This window comes from Erythrolamprus reginae, chromosome 12 (genome assembly GCF_031021105.1).
Source record: "Erythrolamprus reginae isolate rEryReg1 chromosome 12, rEryReg1.hap1, whole genome shotgun sequence".
In the NCBI taxonomy this organism is placed as follows: Eukaryota; Metazoa; Chordata; class Lepidosauria; order Squamata; family Dipsadidae; genus Erythrolamprus; species Erythrolamprus reginae.
This window is the reverse complement of record NC_091961.1, coordinates 6140447-6162686: the sequence shown is the minus strand read 5'-3', so window position 1 is coordinate 6162686 and position 22240 is coordinate 6140447. Positions and strand designations below refer to the sequence as shown.

General features: G+C 43.2%; 1 protein-coding gene across 7 annotated transcripts in view; it reads left to right on the top strand.

Moving 5' to 3' along the window:
* Positions 1-12610, top strand: part of FGFR1 (fibroblast growth factor receptor 1) — a 161070-nt gene extending 148460 nt beyond the window's left edge. For all 7 annotated transcript variants that reach the window (XM_070765367.1, XM_070765370.1, XM_070765369.1 and 4 more), the window contains 5 exons: positions 1479-1601; positions 4391-4461; positions 7012-7149; positions 7482-7587; positions 11065-12610. In XM_070765367.1, the coding sequence (XP_070621468.1) occupies positions 1479-1601; positions 4391-4461; positions 7012-7149; positions 7482-7587; positions 11065-11241 (615 nt within the window). In that variant the 3' untranslated portion in view covers positions 11242-12610. The remainder of the gene's footprint in view (positions 1-1478; positions 1602-4390; positions 4462-7011; positions 7150-7481; positions 7588-11064) is intronic.
* The last annotated feature ends 9630 nt before the right edge of the window (positions 12611-22240 follow it).

Here is a 22240-nt window from a genome sequence, read left to right as displayed (position 1 = left end):
AAGTTTGTTGCTAAAATCAAAACCAGTAAGACCGATTCAGCCGGATTCGTAAACATTTTTATAAACATAGTAACAGATGAATTTACAATACCATTAGCAGATTATTTCTTCAAGTAAACACAAGCAGAATTAGTTTCATTTCAGCAGAATTTAGAGTGAGAGAGTGCAGAGCCCTAAATTCCAGTTTTGATTCTCTGCACAGACTCAAAAGTGGTTGGCTCCCTTTGGCTGACTCAGATGGGCTAACCTTGTTAACGTGGCTCTCACAATCATGAATATTCTAACAGAGAAACGGTCACAAGTCACTTTTTTCAGCCCCATTGTAACTTTGAACAGTCACTAAATGATGTTGAGGACTACCTCCAATTGTAGAGATTTATATCTTTTTTTTAAACAGCAATAGCCTTATTTTATTAAATAACATAATTAAATATAACTATCTCTAGGTCAAAAAGAAAAGGGATTTCTATGACTGGGTTAATGCTACGTCTAAATTTAATTGTAACTTATTTGATGTTAATCTATAAAATGATTTATTTGGTTTTGTCTTTTTGTCTTTCTATCTTGTGTGAAAAAGTTTATTTTTGCTTATAGTTCAAGACATTTGCTTGTTTGAAATTATATACATTTAAAAAGACATAGTTAGCATTTATTTCATACTTATTTATATTAATCTTGTACTGTACAATGTCTTAAATCGGACATTTACCTGGTTTATATCACTTTTTGGTCTTGACACATCCTTTAGCATTTTAACGAGGCAGGATACAGTGATACCTTGTCTTACAAACTTAATTGGTTCCAGGATGAGGTTCTTAATGTGAAAAGTTTGTAAGACGAAACAGTGTTTCCCATAGGAATCAATGGAAAAGCGATTAATGCGTGCAAGCCCAAAATTCACCCCTTTTGCCAGCCGAAGCACCCGTTTTTGCACTGCTGGGAAACCCTCCATCGCAAAAACACCAAAGTCCTTGAAACCCCACCTCCGGACCTCTGTGGTTTTGTAATGCTGCGATTTCACTGAGGCTCCCTTTGCTGGGAAACCCCACCTCCGGACTTCCGTTGCCAGCGAAGCACTCGGTTTTGCGATGCTGGGATTCCCCTGCAACATCACAAAAACATGGAAGTCCGGAGGTGGTGTTTCCCATGGAGGGGAGCCTCAGGGGAATCCCAGCAGCGCAAAAACGGGCACTTCGCTGGCAACGGAAGCTTGGAGGCGGGGCATCCCAGTGGTGGTGGTGGGTTTATAAGGTGAAAATAGTTTGGAAGAAGAGGCAAAAAAATCTTAAACCCCAGGTTTGTATCTTGAAAAGTTTGTATGACGAGGCGTTTGTAAGACGAGGTATCACTGTATAAATAAAATGTGCTTTCACAGAATCCAGTGGGTTTACTGATCTTCAGTCCGAAAGCTTTTCCCCGGCCTTCTAGAGCTGCTCCATTGTAGGAAGTCTGTTATGGTCTTGTGTTTTTCTCTTTAGTGTATTCACCGTGATTTGGCTGCCAGGAATGTCCTGGTGACAGAAGACATTGTGATGAAGATTGCTGATTTTGGCCTCGCTCGAGACATTCACCACATAGATTATTACAAAAAGACAACCAACGTGAGTGACACCTCTCGAAGGGGGCTCTAATTATTCCATTTTCAAGCATTGACCTAGACCAGGGATAGGCAACGTTGGCTCTTCTATGACATTTATTTATTACTTATTTATTTTATTTATTGGATTTGTATGCCGCCCCTCTCCGTAGACTCGGGGCGGCTAACAACAATAATAAAAACAGCATGTAAATCCAATACTACAACAACTAAAAAACCCTTATTTTAAAACCAATCATACCTACAAAGCAAACATACCATGCATAAATTGTAGAGGCCTAGGGGGAAAGAGTATCTCAGTTGCCCCATGCCTGACGGCAGAGGTGGGTTTTAAGGAGCTTACAAAAGGTGAGGAGGTTGGGGGGAATTCTAATCTCCAGGGAGAGTTGGTTTCAGAGGGTTGGGGCCGCCACAGAGAAGGCTCTTCCCCTGGGCCCCGCCAAACGACATTGTTTAGTTGACGGGACCCGGAGAAGGCCCACTCTGTGGGACCTAACTGGTCGCTGGGATTCGTGCAGCAGAAGGCGGCCCCTGAGATAATCTGGACATGTGGACTTCAACTCCCAGAATTCCCGAGCTAGCATGATTGGCTCAGGAATTCTGGGAGTTGAAGTTCACAAGTCATAGAGGAGCCATGTTTGCCTACCCCTGACCTAGACCAGTGATGGCAAACCTGTGGCATGCGCCCCATAGGTGGCACACGGAGTCATATCGGAGGGCACATGAGGCATTTGCCCTATGGCAGCTCCAGTGCGCATGGCGCACTCTGAGCAGCTGGTTTTCAGCCTTGCAGAAGACCATTTCACCCTCTGGAGGCTTCAGAGAAGCTTCCTGAAGCGCCAGAGTGTGAAAGACTTCCAGTTTCCCCATTATGCTGTTTTTTGCACTCCAGGGCTTCAGGGAGCTTCCCTGAGACCTCCAGAGTGCGAAAAACAACACAATGGGCAAACCGGAAGTCCATTTTTCCAAACTTCCTGTTAAGTATGCTAAATATGGGTTTATTTATTTTATTTATTTATTAATTAGATTTGTGTGCCGCCCCTCTCCGTAGACTCGGGGCGGCTCACAACAATAACAAGAACAATGTAAGAACAAATCTAATAATTTTAAAAACGCTAAAAACCCCATTATTAAAAGCAAACATACACACAAACATACCATGTATAAACTGTATAGGTCCGGGGGAGATGTGTCAGTTCCCCCATGCCTGACGGCAGAGGTGGGTCTTAAGAACTTTAAGAAAGGCAAGGAGGGTGGGGACAGTTCTAATCTCCGGAGGAAGCTGGTTCCAGAGGGTCGGGGCCGCCACAGAGAAGGCTCTTCTCCTGGGTCCCGCCAAACGACATTGTTTAGTCGACGGGACCCGGAGAAAGCCAACTCTGTGGGACTACTGGGGAGAAGCCTTGTTCGAGTATTATTTCACTTCCGGTTTGCCCGCTGGGCTTTTTTTTTCACCATCCCAGGCTTCAGTGAGGCCTGTACGCATGGGCAGAGGTGTGTGTGTCAAATTTGATTTCATTGAGGACCACATCAAGGTTGTGTTTGACCTCAGTGACCAGGGTGGGCGTGGTCAGCTCAACATCACTCGTGAGGGGCACATGTGGTGGCCCAAGCGCTCTGCCAGCAAAAACAGTTTCCCGACATCCCTTTTTTGGCTTCCAGAGGCCTCCTGCAACCTTCTGCCAGTTGAAAACTGAGCTAAGGAGGATGGCAAGACTCAGCTCTACCATCCTTCCAAGGTTGATAAAGTCAGGAGCCAGATTGTTGGAGGCAATATGCTGGCTCTAAATTGCCCAGAGAGGGCTGTAAAGCACTAGAAAGTGCTATATAAGTCTAAGTGCTATTGCTATTAGTGATATTTATTATTATTATTATTATTATTATTATTATTATTATTATTATTTATTAGATTTGTATGCTGCCCCTCTCCATAGACTCGGGGCGGCTTACAGCAATGATAAAAACAATATATAATGACAAATCTAATAGTTAGAATCTAAAATAACAATACAGTGTTCCCTCGATTTTCGCGGGGGATGCGTTCCGAGACCGCCCGCGAAAGTCGAATTTCCGCGAAGTAGAGATGTGGAAGTAAATACACTATTTTTGGCTATGAACAGTATCCCAAGCCTTCCCTTAACACTTTAAACCCCTAAATTACAATTTCCCTTTCCCTTAGCAATCATTTAGATTATTACTTACCATGTTTATTTATTAAAGTTTATTAAAAAAAATATTTATTAAAGGCGGACGAAAGTTTGGCGATGTCATATGATGTCATCGGGCGGGGAAAACCGTGGTATAGGGGGGGGAAATGCAACATATTTTTTAATTAATATTTTTGAAAAACCGTGCTATAGACTTTTCGCGAAGTTCGAACCCGCGAAAATCGAGGGAACACTGTAATACATTTAAAAAGTCTAAACTACAAGAAACCCCAATATATATTTTTTTTAAAAACATACATACAGTCATATCATACACAAAGAACTACATAGGCAGGGGGAGATGTTTCAGTTCCCCCACGCCTGACGACAGAGGTGGGTTTTAAGGAGTTTACGAAAGGCAAGGAGGGTGGGGGCAGGTCTAATCTCTGGAGGGAGCTGATTCCAGAGGGTCGGAGCCGCCACAGAGAAGGCTCTTCCCCTGGGTCCCGCCAAACGACATTGTTTAGTTGACGGGACCCGGAGGAGACCAACTCTGTGGGACCTAACCGGTCGCTGGGATTCGTTCCACTTGTATTCCCTCTTCCCCATGGTTCTGGATTAATATGGCTTCTTTTCTGCCTTCTAGGGTCGTCTTCCAGTCAAATGGATGGCCCCCGAAGCCTTGTTTGATAGAATATACACCCACCAGAGTGATGTGTGAGTATTTCTCTGACTCCTTAAAGTATAGTTACTTAATGAACTCAATCTGTATAGTCTGGAGGACAGAAGGAAAAGGGGGGACATGATCGAAACATTTAAATATATTAAAGGGTTAAATAAGGTCCAGGAGGGAAGTGTTTTTAATAGGAAAGTGAACACAAGAACAAGGGGACACAATCTGAAGTTAGTTGGGGGAAAGATCAAAAGCAATGTGAGAAAATATTATTTTGCTGAAAGAGTAGTAGATCCTTGGAACAAACTTCCAGCAGACGTGGTAGATAAATCCACAGTAACTGAATTTAAACATGCCTGGGATAAACATAGATCCATCCTAAGATAAAATACAGAAAATAGTATAAGGGCAGACTAGATGGACCATGAGGTCTTTTTCTGCCGTCAGACTTCTATGTTTCTATGTTTCTATAGTCTTAGAAAAGATTTTCAACTCAGCCTCATATGTTGATTTTCCTGCACCTCAAACTCTCTCGTGAGCTGGATTTTTAAAAAAAAACAACCCAGAAAATCTAGTTGCCTTTTGGGGAAAAAAAAAAGCATCTTTGGGACAAGAAATTAAGACTTATCTTTTCTCACTACCCATCTACTGCACCTTCAGAGGCTCTGGTTCTAGAAAGGAAGCTTGGGTAGAATGGAAGGGATGGATAAAAGTTACAGCTCCAGTCTTCACTTTCCTGCCTTAATTAATTCATAGAAACCTAGAAGATTGACAGCAGGACAATACCTCCTGGTCCATCTGTTCTGCCTTTATCCTATTTCCTGTATTTTATCTGAGGATGGATCTATGTTTATCCCAGGCATGTTTAAATTCAGTTACTGTGACATATGCTTTAAGCTCATTTGTCTGTCCATTTTTCATACTTTTTTTCCCTTCTTTTCTCTCTTTGTATATTTTGTTTGGTTTGACTGTTTTTATATGTAGAAATTTAATAAAGATTTTTTAAATATAAATTTAGTTACTGTGAATTTACCAACCACGTCTGCTGGAAGTTTGTTCCAAGCACCTACTACTCTTTCAGTAAAATAATATTTTCTCAAAGTTTTCTTCTGATTCAGCCATTGGGCTCTCACTGTGTTGCACTTAAAGTCTCATTACGCTTACGGCTTGTCCTTGAAGGCTCTAGTCCTGTCTGTTTAATTAGAATCACATTCTCCCTTCTTTCCTAACATCCCTCCCAAAATTAATTTGGTTGCAGATCACAGCTCCCTTAAAATTTCCTACCATTTTCAATTAAGGCTGGCATGCTGGGAATTATTCCCAAAGGTGGACTACAGCAGATGTGATCCATCTCAGTTTAATGAAATACTAATTCCTATAGGCAAGGAAGAGTATTTTCAGTCTGTTTTACTTTGGCTGGTCTGAAAAAGTCTGCTCTTGGCTTCCATCGGGTCACCAGTTTGAGGTCCTCCTCCTTTTGGTTTGTTCCTTTACACACTACTGCAAGTTTACACACACACACACACAAACCCTACCAAAGCCTCATACAGACCACACTGTGTACCAGTAGCAAAAATGGAATAGAATGCCACCCTGAATGACTATAGATAGATAGATGATAGATAGACAGATACATAGATAGATAGATAGATAGATAGATAGATAGATAGATAGATAGATAGATATAGATAGATTAGAGAGAGAGAGAGAGATGATTAGATAGATAGATAGATAGATAGATAGATAGATAGATAGATAGATAGATAGATAGATACATACATAGATACATAGATACATAGATACATAGATACATAGATACATAGATACATAGATACATAGATACATAGATACATAGATACATAGATACATAGATACATAGATACATAGATAGATAGATAGATAGATAGATAGATAGATAGATAGATAGATAGATAGAGATAGATAGATTAGAGAGAGAGAGAGAGAGAGATGATTAGATAGATAGATAGATAGATAGATAGATAGATAGATAGATAGATAGAGATAGATTAGAGAGAGAGAGAGAGAGATGATTAGATAGATAGATAGATAGATAGATAGATAGATATAGATTAGAGAGAGAGAGATAGATATAGATAGATTAGATAGATAGATAGATAGATAGATAGATAGATAGATAGATAGATAGATTAGATAGATAGATAGATAGATAGATAGATAGATAGATAGATAGATAGATAGATAGATAGATAGATAGATAGATAGATAGATAGATAGATAGATAGATAGATAGGGATGGATAGATAGATAGATAGATAGATAGATAGATAGAGACATAGAGACATAGATAGATGATAGATAGATGGATAGATAGATAGATAGAGACATAGATACATAGATAGATGATAGATAGATGGATGGATAGATGGATAGATAGATGGATAGATAGATGGATGGACGGACGGACGGACGGACGGACGGACGGACAGACAGACAGACAGACAGATAGATAACACCCTCCTCCCCCTTGCCTGCTGTATACTGTCTACCATTAAGTAATAGCCTGCTTGTAACTGCTGCAGTGTAAGACATGATGTATCTTATATGCTACCCAGGTGGTCCTTCGGGGTCCTCTTATGGGAGATCTTCACCCTGGGGGGCTCTCCGTACCCAGGAGTGCCGGTGGAGGAACTGTTCAAACTGCTGAAAGAGGGGCATCGGATGGACAAACCCAGCAACTGCACCAATGAACTGTGAGTGCCCAGTTGGGTGGGTGGTTTATCTATTGAGGGAGAGGGTGAGGATGTCCATTCAGTCATATATCCAACTCTGGGCGGATTCTATGGGCCACGTCTCTAGACAACTTTCGATCTTGCATTAATTCTTTTCAGTGAAGGCCTGCAAAAAATGTTACTACCACACTGTGGGCGTGGCTAATTGTCCCACGGCGACTTGGCCACAGTGAGCTGCCATGGCAAAATAGCCACAGCAAGTTGGCTGCCGTGAGATGGCCATGGTGGGACATCCCATTATCTCTGGTTTCAACAGCTTAGAACCAGGCACATTAATTGTTTTCTCTTTCCAGGTACATGATGATGCGGGATTGCTGGCACGCCGTTCCATCCCAACGGCCGACATTTAAGCAGCTGGTCGAAGACTTAGATAGGATTGTGGCCATGACCTCAAACCAGGTAAAAGACCCCTGAAGTCCATTGTGCCCTAAGTAGACTGTTGGGGAGTCTCTGCTGTTTTCTTATGGGAGCTTAAAAATTAAAATTAAAAAATTACTTTTGTCTCTTGTCGAAGGAAATTATCTACTGGGTCTTGACAATAAAGACAGAGGGGCCCGTGGCTAAAACAGTTGCCTGATATTTGCAGTTAGCCTAATTCTGGATTTAATAGCTCATCAGAAACTGGCATCAGTTCCACCTTGGCCACTATTGAGGGTACTTTATACCAGTGTTTTTCAACCAGTGTGCCGTGGCACCCTAGTGTGCCGCGAGACATGGTCAGGTGTGCCGCGAAGCTCAGAGAGAAAGAAAGCAAGAGAAAGAGAAAGCAAGAGAGAAAGAAATCAAGAGAGAGAGAAAGCAAGAGAGAGAGAAAGAAAGCAAGAGAGAGAAAGAGAGAGAGAAAGAGAACAAGAGAGAAAGAAAGCAAGAGAGAGAGAGAGAAAGAGAGGGAGAAAGAAAGCAAGAGAGAGAGAAAGAAAGCAAGAGAGAGAAAGAGAGAGAGAAAGAGAACAAGAGAGAAAGAAATCAAGAGAGAGAGAAAGCAAGAGAGAGAGAAAGAAAGCAAGAGAGAGAAAGAGAGAGAGAAAGAGAACAAGAGAGAAAGAAAGCAAGAGAGAGAGAGAGAAAGAGAGGGAGAAAGAAAGCAAGAGAGAGAGAAAGAAAGCAAGAGAGAGAAAGAGAGAGAGAAAGAGAACAAGAGAGAAAGAAAGCAAGAGAGAAAGAGAGGGAGAAAGAAAGCAAGAGAGAGAGAGAAAGAGGGAGGGAAGGAGAGAGAGAGAAAGACATAGAGGGATGTATGGAGGGAGAGAGAAAGAGAACAAAAAAGAGAGGAATGAAGGAAGAGAAAGAAAGAGGGATGGAGAGAGAAAGAAAGAGGAAGGGAGAGAAAGGGGGAGAAAGAAATAGAGCGAAGGGGAGGAAGAGAGAGAGCATTTTTTTGTCCAAACATTTTTAGCCCCCCCCCCCCCCCGCTCCATGTGCCCCAGGGTTTTGTAAATGTAAAAAATGTGCCGCGGCTCAAAAAAGGTTGAAAATCACTGCTTTATACTCAGTTTTTGAATGGAGAAGTAGAGATTCCAGTTCATATATATCATTGCACTATTGGCCCAAGTATTTGGATCAGTGAATTCCCCAAATAAGCAGAAAATGACACGAAACAAAGAAAGAAAGAAAGAAAGAAAGAAAGAAAGAAAGAAAGAAAGAAAGAAAGAAGGAAGGAAGGAAGGAAGGAAGGAAGGAAGGAAGGAAGGAAAGAAAGAAGGAAGGAAGGCAGGAAAGAAGGAGGAAGGAAGGAAGGAAGAAAAAAAGAAAGAAAAAGAAAGAAAGAAAGAAAGAAAGAAAGAAAGAAAGAAAAAGACGCACCCAAATTTCCATCCTCATTTGGGGGGAGAGAAGTGAGTCTCCTGATTCATACAATTGTAGATGGGAGATCCACCAGAGGAAACACAACTTTAGTGACCAAGTCCCCATTTTCTATTTTCATCTGAGTTTGTTTGTTTGTTTATTCATTCACTCGCTCGCTCACTCACTCAGGATATAAAATACATTTAAAAACATCATAAGATAAAAACAGTTAAAGAATCACATACATACATATCATTCAGGCCAGACCTCGCAAATTGCGAGATCAACGGCCCCAAGCCAGGTTTTCAATGCTTTCTGCAAGGTCAGTAGAGTAGGGGCAGTCCACATCTCAGGGGATAGTTGGTTCCAGAGAGCCGGGGTATCACCGTGGATCCATCACCATGGAGAGATCGCAAAGGCAAAATCCAAATTGGGAAAAGCATTGAAAATATCAATTATAAAGTGATAAATAGAAACACATCTAAAATATTTAGCAACACATGTAAAAAAAATTAAAATTCTCACTTAAATTGAGCTAAAAGAAAGGAAAAAAAGAAAGGAAAAAGACAAAACAATAAGAATAGAAGAAAAAAGGAGTTCACATTTGTATTGTGAATAATCATCATCTACTACAATATAACTACTAAGTACTGACATGTTTAAAATAATATAACAATAAAATTATCTCTTTTTCTTTGTATCCCACCCAATATATATACCTTTTGCCAAACATCATAGAATTCTGATTCTTCTTGGTTATTTAACCTTCTCGTCATCATATCAAGCTCAGCACATTCTAAAACTTCCATAAGAATATCTGTTTCTTTTGGAGTCTCGGTTTCTTTCCATTTTTGAGCAAAAGCTATCCTACCTGCTGCTAATATATGGGTTATTAAGTAATATATATCTTTTTTGTACTTCTTATTTGAAATACCTAATATAGTTCTGGTGTTTTCTTGATTTCTTGCTGTGTTATTTCTTTTAACCATTTTTCTATTCCAATATTCTTTTGCTTTTGGGCATGTCCACCAAGTATGATAATAAGTACCTATTTCGCTTTTACATTTCCAACAATTGGGTGAGCTAGTTTGAAACATTTTTGAAATTCTACTTGGCGGCAGATGCCATCTATAAAACATTTTAATTTGATTTTCTTTGAAGGAAGTCGACTTTGTTATTTTTCAATTATATGTCCATACCTTTTCCCAAGTATTTAAGTCTATCTCTTTGTTTAAAATTCTACACCAACTAATCATATTATCCTTTAATGTCCATTCCATATTTTTACAATTAATTAAAAATTTATATGTTTTTCCAATCAACTTTCTTTGGTTTGTTGTTAATAGTTTGCCTACGATGTTATTGTACTTTCTGAGTATATATATATGTTATTTTGTCTTTATGGAACCTAGACTTTATTTGCGCATATTGCCACCAATCTATTATGATACCTGACTCCAACAAGTCCTGGCTCGTTTTTAAATTCCACTGATTATCTATTAAGTCCTTATATTTCCAGATCTTACCCTCTTGTAATAAATTTGGGGGGCTTATAGCCTCTATAGGAGATATCCAATCTGGCAAAACTAAAAAATAATCTTTCTTTATATCGGTCCACACATCTATAAGTGCCTTTCTAGTTATATGTCTCTTAAAGTAGGAATGTGTTCTATACTTTTCATACCGTATGAAAGCGTGCCATCCCAACATTAAATCATGGCCTTCTAGATTTAACAGCCTTCTATTTTGTAAAGTAAGCCATTCTTTAATCCAAGTTAAGGAAGCGGCTTGATAATATAACTTCCAATTTGGAAAGGCGAGACCCCCTCTTTCTTTTATATCTTCTATTGCACACTGTTTTATTCTAGGTTTTTTATCTTGCCATATGAATTTTTTTCACTGCCCTCTTTTTGACTCGTGCAGTTTACGGAAGGCAGGTTGGCAGTCATTGTTTTTTCTGCAGTTCTGATTCTCCTCTGAAGTCTGTGTCGGTCTTGTTGGGTTGCAGAACCAAACCAGACAGTTATAGAGGTGGAGATGATAGACTCCTTTATTCCTCCATGATTCTTACCATTCTCTCATTCTCTCTAGGAATACCTGGACCTCTCTCTACCCTTGGACCAGTATTCTCCTAGTTTCCCAGACACGCGCAGCTCCACCTGCTCTTCGGGAGAGGACTCTGTTTTTTCCCACGATCCCCTCCCCGACGAACCTTGTCTTCCCAAGCATCCTCCTCACCTTGCCAACGGCGGACTCAAAAGGCGCTGATGCCGCGACATCTGTGGGACCCTTCTGTGCCTACGAGTGTGCAGCGTGTGTGTGTGTGTGTCAGTGAACGAATGGGCGTGTGCGTTTGTGTGCACAGTCTCCCTCCAGCTGGGCTGGAGGGAGGAACCCCCGGAAGGTAGCCGTTAATAGGAACTGCGGAAAAAGTCCATTCCAAGCAACCAAGCCTACTCATCATTAACTTCTTCGGTACACTGCCCCTGTGGGCAGCCTTAAGCCTTCTTGTGATCCTGGGGTGGGAACCAGTGTCTAAACAGCAGCAACTAAAAAGGAAGATCCGGATGTCTTTCTGTCTGTTCTTGTTGTTACTTCTCAGAAGGAGATTCTGGAGTAGGGGGGGTTGAAGAACATTCCCGTGAAGATGAAAGTCCTTTCTTTTTAACCGTTCATCAATCCGAGCTCTGCAACCTTGAAGAGCTCAGAAAACAAGAATCAAAGCTGCCGGGCATGAGGCTACCTTACCTGCATTCTCTACGCCAGGGGTGTCAAACTCAACTTCATTGAGGGCTACGTCTGAGTTGTGTTTGACCTTGGGGGCCAACTCAATGTCACTCTGTTGCCAGGGGTGCCTGGGATGGCCCATGCACCCTGCCAGCAAAAATTGAGCTCAGGAGGGCTGTGCATGGCCCACCCAAGCTTTGTTTTTACTGGCAGAAGCACCACAGGGTGGTCCTTCGCTCTTTCCAGGCCAGATCGAAGCACCCCACAGGCCAGATTTGGTCCAAGGGCCTTGAGTTGGACACCCCTGCAACTGAAAAATCCTTAGCGTCTCCCGTTTGGGGGTCTGTTGCCCTTTCGTCCAAAAGTGAAGTCCACACCCACGAAAACCGCCTCCTTCTGGGATCTATGCCGCGCTACGTTCTGCAGGTTGATCCGAGAAAGCTACTTCCGTTGTTTCCGATGTGTCTTAGGAGCACACTGTACATCGGTACTTTGTTGACCAAACCTGAACGTGATCGACCACATCATATATCATACAACAGCTGTGGCCTAAAATTCAAAGGAAGTAGCCCCAAGGAACCCAGGGCTTGGACATTTTTAGACAATACAAAGGAAATGAAAGAAAACGTTTGTACATAGCTGCCACAAAATGTATAAATATTAATTATATATTTACATGGTCTTTTTTTTTTTAAATGGTGGTTACCAGAGAGTATATCACCTTGATAGTAAGTTTACTAGTAACTGGTAGGTATCAGTTGCTATAAAAGAAAAACCCCAAACAGATCATATATTTTGCTACTTCTGCTGGTTTTTGCTTTGTTTTATTAATTTTTTTTAAGTTATGTTCTAAAAACGTTTATTTTCAGTTTAGGTACTTCAATAAAAAAATTGCTGCTTCGGTTTGAAATCTTACACATCTCCTGTTACGCAACAGCTCACCTGTGCTCCAGACCAGGAGTGGGTTCCACTTACCTTTGCCACCGGTTCACATTGCGACATTTCACGCACATCCCCTCGTGTAATTTCGTTTCCGCGCATGCTCAGTAGTAGGATTCAGCCCAAAGCACAGCTGAGTGGCGCTGATCAGCTGTGCTTCGGGCGCAGAAATAAAGGTCAGTGTTAACCTCAGGGCAGACCGGAGGACCCTTTCCCAAGTAGCGGAAGAAGAGAAGACATCCAAACATAAAGTGACCAGATTATGAGTTAGATAAGGTGGGACACCATCAGCGGAAGGGGTGGGGAGAGAGACGGACGACTGACAAAACTCAAAATAGAAACATAGAAGACTGACGGCAGAAAAAGACCTCATGATCCATCTAGTCTGCCCTTATACTATTTCCTGTATTTTATCTTAGGATGGAATAGCTGGCGGAGGGTGGCGGCTTTGATGGCGTCCACAGGGCCCCTGTCTTGTAGGTGTTGCTGGAGGGCTGGAGGGAGACTGCAGTGGGTGTTGGTCCCACAGCATCAGGACAGGTTTGGCTTATCGGTTTGGGGTGCGGAAGCGGCTAGGGTCGGCTTGCCGGCTTGTAGCAATCCCAGCAGCAGGAGGGCTGGACGGGCGAGTGGCAGCATGGCGGCGGTGGGGCGCTGCGGAACCAGAGCGAGCGAGCGCACTTCTGCAAACTGGCCGTCCAAAAAAAGCAGGACGTTTTAAAAACAACACAGGACGCAGGGAAAATCCCTAAAAATTGGTCACCTGATCCAAACAGGGAAAAATTCACTAAAAATTCCAGAAAACAAAGATGGCGGCGCCCACAGACCAGCACCGACTGTGACATCACCAGTGGGTCACTACCAGTTTGGCCAATCCAATCCGAACCAGGAGGACCCCACCCCTGCTTCGGACTCCTCTAGACCCTCTACAAAACCCTTGCTCATTCCAATGTTGTTAAGATGGAGTAGGGGCAATCATCATGTTATAGGCCTGAAAACTCCTAATTTAGTGACTTTGAAATGACTGGGTGTTGTTCTTTACCGGTAGAAATGACCCATCTCCAGTATTGGGCAGCCACTTACCCCATTACCTGGACAGTCCTCAGCAGCCAGCATGGGTGTGAACATTCCCAACACATGCATGCGCAGAGCAAAAAGTGGTGAAAATTGCTGAAATCTCACGAGCGCAAGACAGCAAGCATAGCTGGCTGGAGAATTCTGGGAGTTGAAGTCCACAAGCCTTAAAGTTGCCGTGTTTGTGGACCCCTGACCTAGCCAAATGCTTGATAATTTATTATCCGGGGGGGGGGGTTTCCAAGGAGTAATTTTGGCTTCTTCTGGGGATAGAAACATAGAAGATTGACAGCAGAAAAAGACCTGGTCCATCTAGTCTGCCCTTATGCTATTTCCTGTATTTTATCTTAGGATGGATCTATGTTTATCCCAGGCATGTTTAAATTCAGTTACTGTGGATTGACCAACCACGTCTGTTGGAAGTTTGTCCCAAGCATCTACTACTCTTTCAGTAAAATAATACTTTCTCATGTTGCTTCTGATCTTCCCCCAACTAACCTCAGATTGTGTCCCCTTGTTCTTGTGTTCACTTTCCTATTAAAAACACTTCTCTCCTAAACCTTATCTAACCCTTTCACATACTGAAATGTTCTGATCATGCCCCCTCTTTCCCTTCTGTCCTCCAGACTATACAGATTGAGTTTATTAAGTCTTTCCTGATAAATTTTATGCTTATGACCTTCCACCATCCATATCTTTTTGTAGGTGAGAATTGAACACAGTATTCCAAATGGGGTCTCACCAGCACTCTATACAGCGGGATCACAAATCTCCCTCTTCCTGCTTGTTATACCTCTAGCTATGCAGCCAATCATCCTACTTGCTTTCCCTACCGCCCAACCACACTGCTCACCCATTTTGAGACTGTCAGAAATCACTACCCCTAAATCCTTCTCTTCTGAAGTTTTTGCTAACACAGAACTGCCAATACAATACTCAGTTTGAGGATTCCTTTTCCCCAAGTGCATTATTTTACATTTGGAAACATTAAACTGCAGTTTCCATCATAGTTCCCTCTAAGCTGAGCAGTGAGCAATCGCTCACTTAGAAAATCATCATCAACTCAGAGTTTTCCAAACCTGCCCAGAAGCCAAGAGGGAAAGAGTGAGAGGGAAGGAGAGAGAGAGGAAGAGAGAGAAACAGATAGAAAAAAGAGAGGAAGGAAAAGAGAAAGAAAAAGAATGGGAGTAAGGAAGAGAGAAAGAAAATCAAAATCTAGTTTGAAACTAGCTCAACTATTTAAGTGGCATTTTGATATTGATAGAGTTGCCCTATTATGAGCTCACTGTTGTAGACACACAGTACAGTATTTTATTTTGAAATTCTCTGAGGCAAAACAGGGTGGGTTTTTTATTTGTTTGTTTGTTTGTTGTTTATTTATTTATTTATTTATTTATTCTGTGCCGCCCAGTCCCGAAGGGACTGCCACTCAGACACTATACTTTTCCGCCCACCCCCCATAAAAATTAGAGCGAACACTGGTTTCCATTGCTTTGACCACTTATCTAGTAAAGCTAAATCATTTGCCATATTACAGACATGAATCAGGTCAGGGTGAGTCTAATCACAATAAGGATGTTCCAGAGGTGGACAATGGGACAAGATACTGGAAGTCTCTCTTCCTAGGTCCTCTCAAATGGTACTTACCAGATGGGGGTTGCCGCTACCACCACTACCAGTGCACTGCATGTGCAGCTTTGGGTCTCTGGCATGTGTTGCAGTGAGATTTTGCTTCTGGGCATGTGCAGGAGCAAAAGATTGCCAAAAGCTTGTGCGCATGGACATCCCCTCCTGCGATTTTATTTCCTGAGCATGCACGGAAACAAAATATATCTGGGACATATGCACGCACATGCTAGAGACCCAAAGCTGTCCGCGCAGCTCCAGCTTTACTACCGGTACGTTGTCCCCTACAATTCTGGTAGGAACCCAGTACTGGAACTTACAGATGGGACCCAGAGCATGCCTCCCATGCCTCCCAGATCTAACAGACATCCCTTATATATTACAGTGGTACCTCTACTTAAGAACATAATTCATTCTGTGACCAGGTTCTTAAGTAGACAAGTTTGTAAGTAGAAGCAATTTTTCCCATAGGAATCAATGTAAAAAAATAATGCATGCAAACCCATTAGGAAAGAAATAAAAGTTCAGAATTTGGGTGGGAAGAGGAGGAGGAGGAAGAGGAGGAGGACAGTCACTGCTGAAGGAAGAAGATGAGGTGAGAGGAATAAAAAAAATCCAAAACTTTAAGGCTTAATAAAAAAAAAAAAAGAGGACTGAGGCAGCGAGGAGGAGCACACGCCTCCCATACACCCGGCACGAGGCTGCCTCCCATACACTGCCTCCCATACACTGGCTGCTGCTGCTGCTACCTGCTTCCTCTTCCTTCCCATGCTGAAGGGCTTCCCTCTCCTCTCACTCATTCGCTTTGTAGCCGGCGTTGTGGTGACTCCTTGGCTGCTCAGAGTGAAGGGAGCGTTTCTTTTCTCTGAGCGCTGGCAGAGGTTTATTCCCTCTCCAAGCACCCACAGAAAGGAAAATGCTTCGTTCGCTCTGGACTGCCAAAGCCTCCTTAAGCGCCACCGAAAGGCTCCTCTGGCAACCCAGAAAAGCTTGAGATGGCTGGGGTTAAAGAGGAAATGGCAGGAAACTGGCCGGGCCTTCGTGCCGCTCTCAAATTTCGTGGGAAATTTTTCTGGGTTTGGGTTCTTCAGTAGAAAATGGTTCTTAAGAAGAGGCAAAAAAAATCTTGAACACCCGGTTCTTATCTAGAAAAGTTCTTAAGTAGAGGCATTCTTAGGTAGAGGCACCACTATATATATTTATATACATTTATTAAATTTGGGAAATAACCTGCCCCCAAGCCATTAGATTAGATTTTAAAAGTTGGAAGCGGCTTTGAAGGTCATCTAGTCCAACCCCCTGCCCAAGCAGGAGACCCTATACCATTTTTAATAGATGGCCGTCCAGTCTCTTTTTGAAAGCCTCCAGGAACGAAGCTCCCGCAACCTCTGAAAGCAACTTCTGTTCCATGAGTTGATTGCTCTCGGTGTCCAGAAATTTCTCCTTATTTCTAGGTTGAATCCCTCCTTGCTCGGTTTCCATCTGTTATTCCTTGTCTGACTTTTGGGTGCTTTGGAAAATAGCTTGTTAAGGAGTGTGCAGAACTCTTGAGCTATCAAGGACACACACAGAGGAAAACATGGGATTCCGACAGATATTCAGGAGATATGAGTAATTATTCAGCCATACAAGACTTATACATTAAAGCAGTGTTTCCCAACCTTTTTTGAGCCGCGGCACATTATTCATATTTTCAAAATCCTGGGGAACACTGAACGGGGGGGTGTGGGGTGGCGGCTAAAGAAAAGTTTTGACAAAAAAAAATCTTCCTCCATTTCGCTCTACTTCTCCCTCACTCTTTCTCTCTCTTCCTTCCTTCCCTTCTTTCTCTCTCTCCATCCCTCTTTCTTTCTTCCTCTCTTTTTTGCTCTTTCTCTCTCCCTCCTTCCCTCCCTATATGTCTTCCTCTCTCCCTTGCTCTCTGCCTCTCTTGCTATCTCTTTCATTCTCTCTCTTTCTTTCTCTCTCTTTCTCTCTCTCTTGCTATCTCTTTCTCTCTCCCTCTGTCTCTCTTTCTCTGTCTCTCTTTCTCTCTCTCTTGCTAGCTCTCTTTCTTTCTTTCTCTTTCTCTTTCTCTGTCTCTCTCTCTCTGCCTCTCTTGCTATGTCTCTCTTGCTCTCTCTCTCTCTCTCTGCCTCTCTTGCTATGTCTCTCTTGCTCTCTATCTCTTTCTCTCTCTTCCTTTCTTCTCTGCGGAGGCCGGCAAAGGTTTTTCTTATTTTAAATGTTCCGGGTGGCAGGGGCACGCACACACACCCGACATTCCAAATCCTGCCTCAGCTGTGAGAAGAACGCCTGCCCCGCCTGTCCTGCAGCCCTTTCGCTGACAGCCTGGGACAAAAGCGCTCGGTGAAGGGACTGCAAGAGGGACCGGGCGGGCGTTAGCAGCCGGATGAGGAGGACGAGAAGCCGCTGCAGCCACCCCCAATCCCCCCCTTCCCTGGGTGCCTTCCAAAGGCCCCTGGAAAAAGGCATGAGGTAGCAACGAGGCGCGAGGACAAGCAGGCAGCTTGGCGGAGGGGAAGCGCTGACGGGCTCTCCTTCCCCACCCCCGCGCTTCTCTCCCGCCCTGGCTTTTGCTTCGCCCGCAGATTTCCCCGCAGTTCAAAAGGAGGCAAGAGGTGGCTGGATGAAATTGCGGGGAAATCATGGGGCGAAGCGAAAGCCAGGGCGGGAGAGAAGCGCGGGGGTGGGGAAGGAGAAGAGCCCCTCAGCGCTTCCCCTCCGCCAAGCTGCCTGCTTGTCCTCGCGCCTCGTTGCTACCTCATGCTGCTCCCACCATGGCTGCGTGCGGTTCCGGTGCCCCTGGCTGAAGGTCGTCCTGTGGCTGGTCTTTGGCTTTACGGTTGCTTTCTGGTTCCCTCTCCTCCCTCCGCCTGTGTCTACCGGCAGCGCCTCATTCCTCGGAGCTGCCGCTTCCTTCCAGGCAGCCCAGCCACGCTGCCGTAGAAAGTGCAGAGGTTATTGCCGCCACCTCTGCCTCCACTCAGGGAGCCACCGTGGTTGAGCTGAGCGAGAGGAAAAGGCGCGATGACCACGGTGGCTCCCTGAGTGGAGGCAGAAGCGGTGGCAATAACCTCTGTGCTTTCTACGGCAGCGTGGCTGAGCTGGACGGAGGGAAGCGGCAGCTCCCACTCGAGGAACCCACGGCAACGGGAGACGTCTTGGTGGGAGGCGACGGTGGGAGACACAGGCGGTGGGAGGAGAGGGAACCAGGAAGCGACTGTGAAGCCCAAGACCATCCACAGGACGACACTCAGGCAGGGGCGCCAGCAGCGCCCCGCCCAGCTGGAACTTCTCGCGGCACACCTGGCCATGTCTCGCGGCAAACTACTGTGCCGTGGCACACCGGTTGGGAAACGCTGCATTAAAGTGTATAAATAGGGTTTACTTTTAGAAATAGCAAAGTCAAGTTAAATAGTCCGGTCATACACATTCAAATCAGTCAATAGCTCTGAATATAATAATAATATTGCAAGCCTGTCTTTGTTTTACATACATTACAGTTTACAAATACATGAAACTACAGTATCATTGTTCTGCCAGTGTGTTTCAACCGCCCGTAATTACAGGGTAATTAGTCCAGGAAGACACACACCACACGATAAAAGGAAAAGCCAAAAGTTTTTATCAACAGAAAAACAGAAACAGCTCCCTTTTTAAATGTCAAAGGGATTTTCTGGCACACACAAGGCACAGGTGAAATGCAATCCAATTGCTCACCCAATAACTGGGAAATTGAGTCCAATTCTAAAGTCCAGAGAGTCCACACACAATCTTGAACAGCACAAAAACCACGATCTTGACGAAACAATGAATCAGATAAACTGCCATGAGACTAAAACACCAGGCTGCACTTTTATCTGTAGCATTAATTACAGCAGCCCCACCCAACCATAGGTGGCCTCATTTTCTCTTGTAATAATCCTTCAGTTGTTGTCTCCTATGTATCACTCTATGCATGCGTGGATGTGTCATTAATTCTTGTTCAGAATCCAGGGATGATACAGATGATTGATCTCCTCCTGGGCTGTCTGCCAAACTCCCCTCTTCCCTGTCACTCACGCTTCCTTGGTCAGAGGAGGCTTCATCGGCAGATTCCATCGGGAGCAAAACAGGCCTGCGGCATGTGGATGTTTCCCCCATATCCACCTGCACATTCCTTGGGGCAGGAGCTGGGCCAGAGCTAACCACAACAATCATCAAATACACAGAGCTTACTACATCAGCCCCAGTGAATCATCAGGAAAAAAACAGAGCAGAGAGAGAATCATGCTTTCTGGCTCCCTCTTATGGCAAGTTGCAACACTACCTCTTAAAGCTATATTACTTCAATACATACAAACATTCATTGTTGGGTGGTTTATATATTGCCAACCCAAGTATTTTATACATAGTACTAACACCCTTCCTCTCTGTGGCAGCCCTTCAGATATTGGAAGACTCTTATCATGTCTTCCCTAGTCCTTTTTTTCACTAGATTAGCCATGCCCAGTTCCTACAACCGTTCATTGTATATTTTAGCCTCCAGCTGTGGCAAAACAAGGTCGTATAATGGGGCAATATCCACTTAATAAACATTTTACTTAGCAACAGAAATACTGGTCATAAATCGAGTACCACCTGTATTCCCTCCAATTAAACAATGCCGCTTGGCGGTACCCAGGGGAAGAGCCTTCTCTGTGGCGGCCCCGGCCCTCTGGAACCAACTCCCCCCAGAAATTAGAATTGCCTCCACCCTCCTTGCCTTTCGTAAGCTACTTAAAACCCACCTCTGCCGTCAGGCATGGGGGAATTGAGATTCCCTTTCCCCCTAGGCCTTTACAATTTTATGCATGGTATGTCTGTATGCATGTTTGGTTTTTATATTAATGGGTTTTTAATTGTTTTTAGTATTGAATTATTATTATTATTATACGCTGTCTTATTATTGCTGTTAGCTGCCCCGAGTCTCTGGAGAGGGGCAGCATACAAATCCAATAAATAAATAAATCAATGAATGAATGAATGAATGAATGAATACATACATACATACATACATACATACATACATACATACATACATTAAAATGAAATGAAATGAAATGAAATGAAATAAAATAAAATAAAATAAAATAAATAAAATAAAATAAAATAAAATAAATAATAAAATAAATAAAATAAAATAAAATAAAATAAATAAAATAAAATAAAATAATAAAATAAAATAAAATAAAATAATAAAATAAAATAAACATCTAGGAAAGCCAATATTCCCATCTGAGATCTGGCCAATCAAATCTGTGCAACCTTATTTATTCGTGCTCTGCAAAAGAATTTGAGGCTGCCTGATTACATTTAACTCTCTGGTTGTTTCAGCAAACAAAACAAAACACAAAACAAAACAAACCACACAGCTATGGGCTGCAAGACAAGAGACAGATGTTTTGGCATTGTTCCATGCTGTTGCCTTTCTCTTATGAAATAGCTTCATTTCATGGACAGCTGGCCTCTAGTAACATCCTGAAATGTGACCAATTGAGCATGTAAACTTTAATTGCCTTCCTGCTGGACTGGGAGGCATCAGAGGTCCCTGGGTAGGGAGCTATGCACTCACATCCCGTGAGGATAAAGATAGTTTAAAAACGGACAGGTCTCAGCTGGTTCCTTCACATTTCATTTCTTCTTAGCCATTTTTTTTTATCACGTAGGTTGTTAGGACTCTGTCCATAACAGTTGGGTTGAGCAATATACACCGCTCCAAAAAATAAAGGGAACACTTAAAAAACAGAACATAACTCCAAGTAAATCAAACTTGTGCGAAATGAAACTGTCCACTTAGGAAGCAACGCTGATTGACAGTCAATTTCACCTGCTGTTGTGCAAATGGAATAGTTGTGCAAATGAAATATTTTATGTGCAAATGAAATATTTCAGATCTAGGATGTGTTATTTGAGTGTTCTTTATTTTTTTTTATTTTGGGGGGTGTGGCTTGATGGTCATGTGACCAGGTGGGAGTAGCTTGACAATCATGTGACCGGGACCGCCTTCTGCCGCACGAATCCCAGCGACCGGTTAGGTCCCACAGAGTTGGCCTTCTCCGGGTCCCGTCAACTAAGCAATGTCGTTTGGCGGGACCCAGGAGAAGAGCCTTCTCTGTAGTGGCCCCGACCCTCTGGAACCAGCTCCCCCCAGATATCAGAGTTGCCCCCACCCTCCTTGCCTTTCGCAAGCTCCTTAAAACCCACCTCTGTCGTCAGGCATGGGGGAATTGAAATTTCCCTTCCCCCTAGGCTCATAGAATTTATACATGGTATGCTTGTATGTATGAGTGGTTCTTTAAATTGGGGGTTTTAAGATTATTTTTAATATTAGATATGTTTACATTGTCTTTTTATACTGTTGTTAGCCGCCTCGTGTCTTCGGAGAGGGGCGGCATACAAATCTAATAAATACAAATACAAATAATAAATACAAATACAAATGTGACTGGGGGTGGCTTAAAGGTCATGTGACTGGGTGGGAGTCCTTGGGGCAGGAGCTGGCCCAGAGCCAACCACAACAAGTTGTAAGTTGCTTCTCTCCTTGTTTAGTTTCCACCCATTGCTTCGTGTTCTACCATTGGGTGCTTTGGAGAATAGGTTGACCGCCTCCTCTCTGTGGCAACCCCTCAAATATTGGAAGACTGCTATCATGTCTACCCTGGTCCTTCTCTTTACTAGCCATGTCCAGTTCCTGCAACCGGTCATTGGATGTTTTAGCCTCCACTCCCCTAATGAGCCTGGTTGCTGTTCTCCGCACTCTTTCTACACTCTCAACATCTTTTTTTATAGCGTGGTGACCAAAACTGGCGGCAGTACTGTAGGTGTGGCCTTACCAAAGTCCGTGCTCTGTTGAAATCAGGGCCAATCCTCTCTCTTC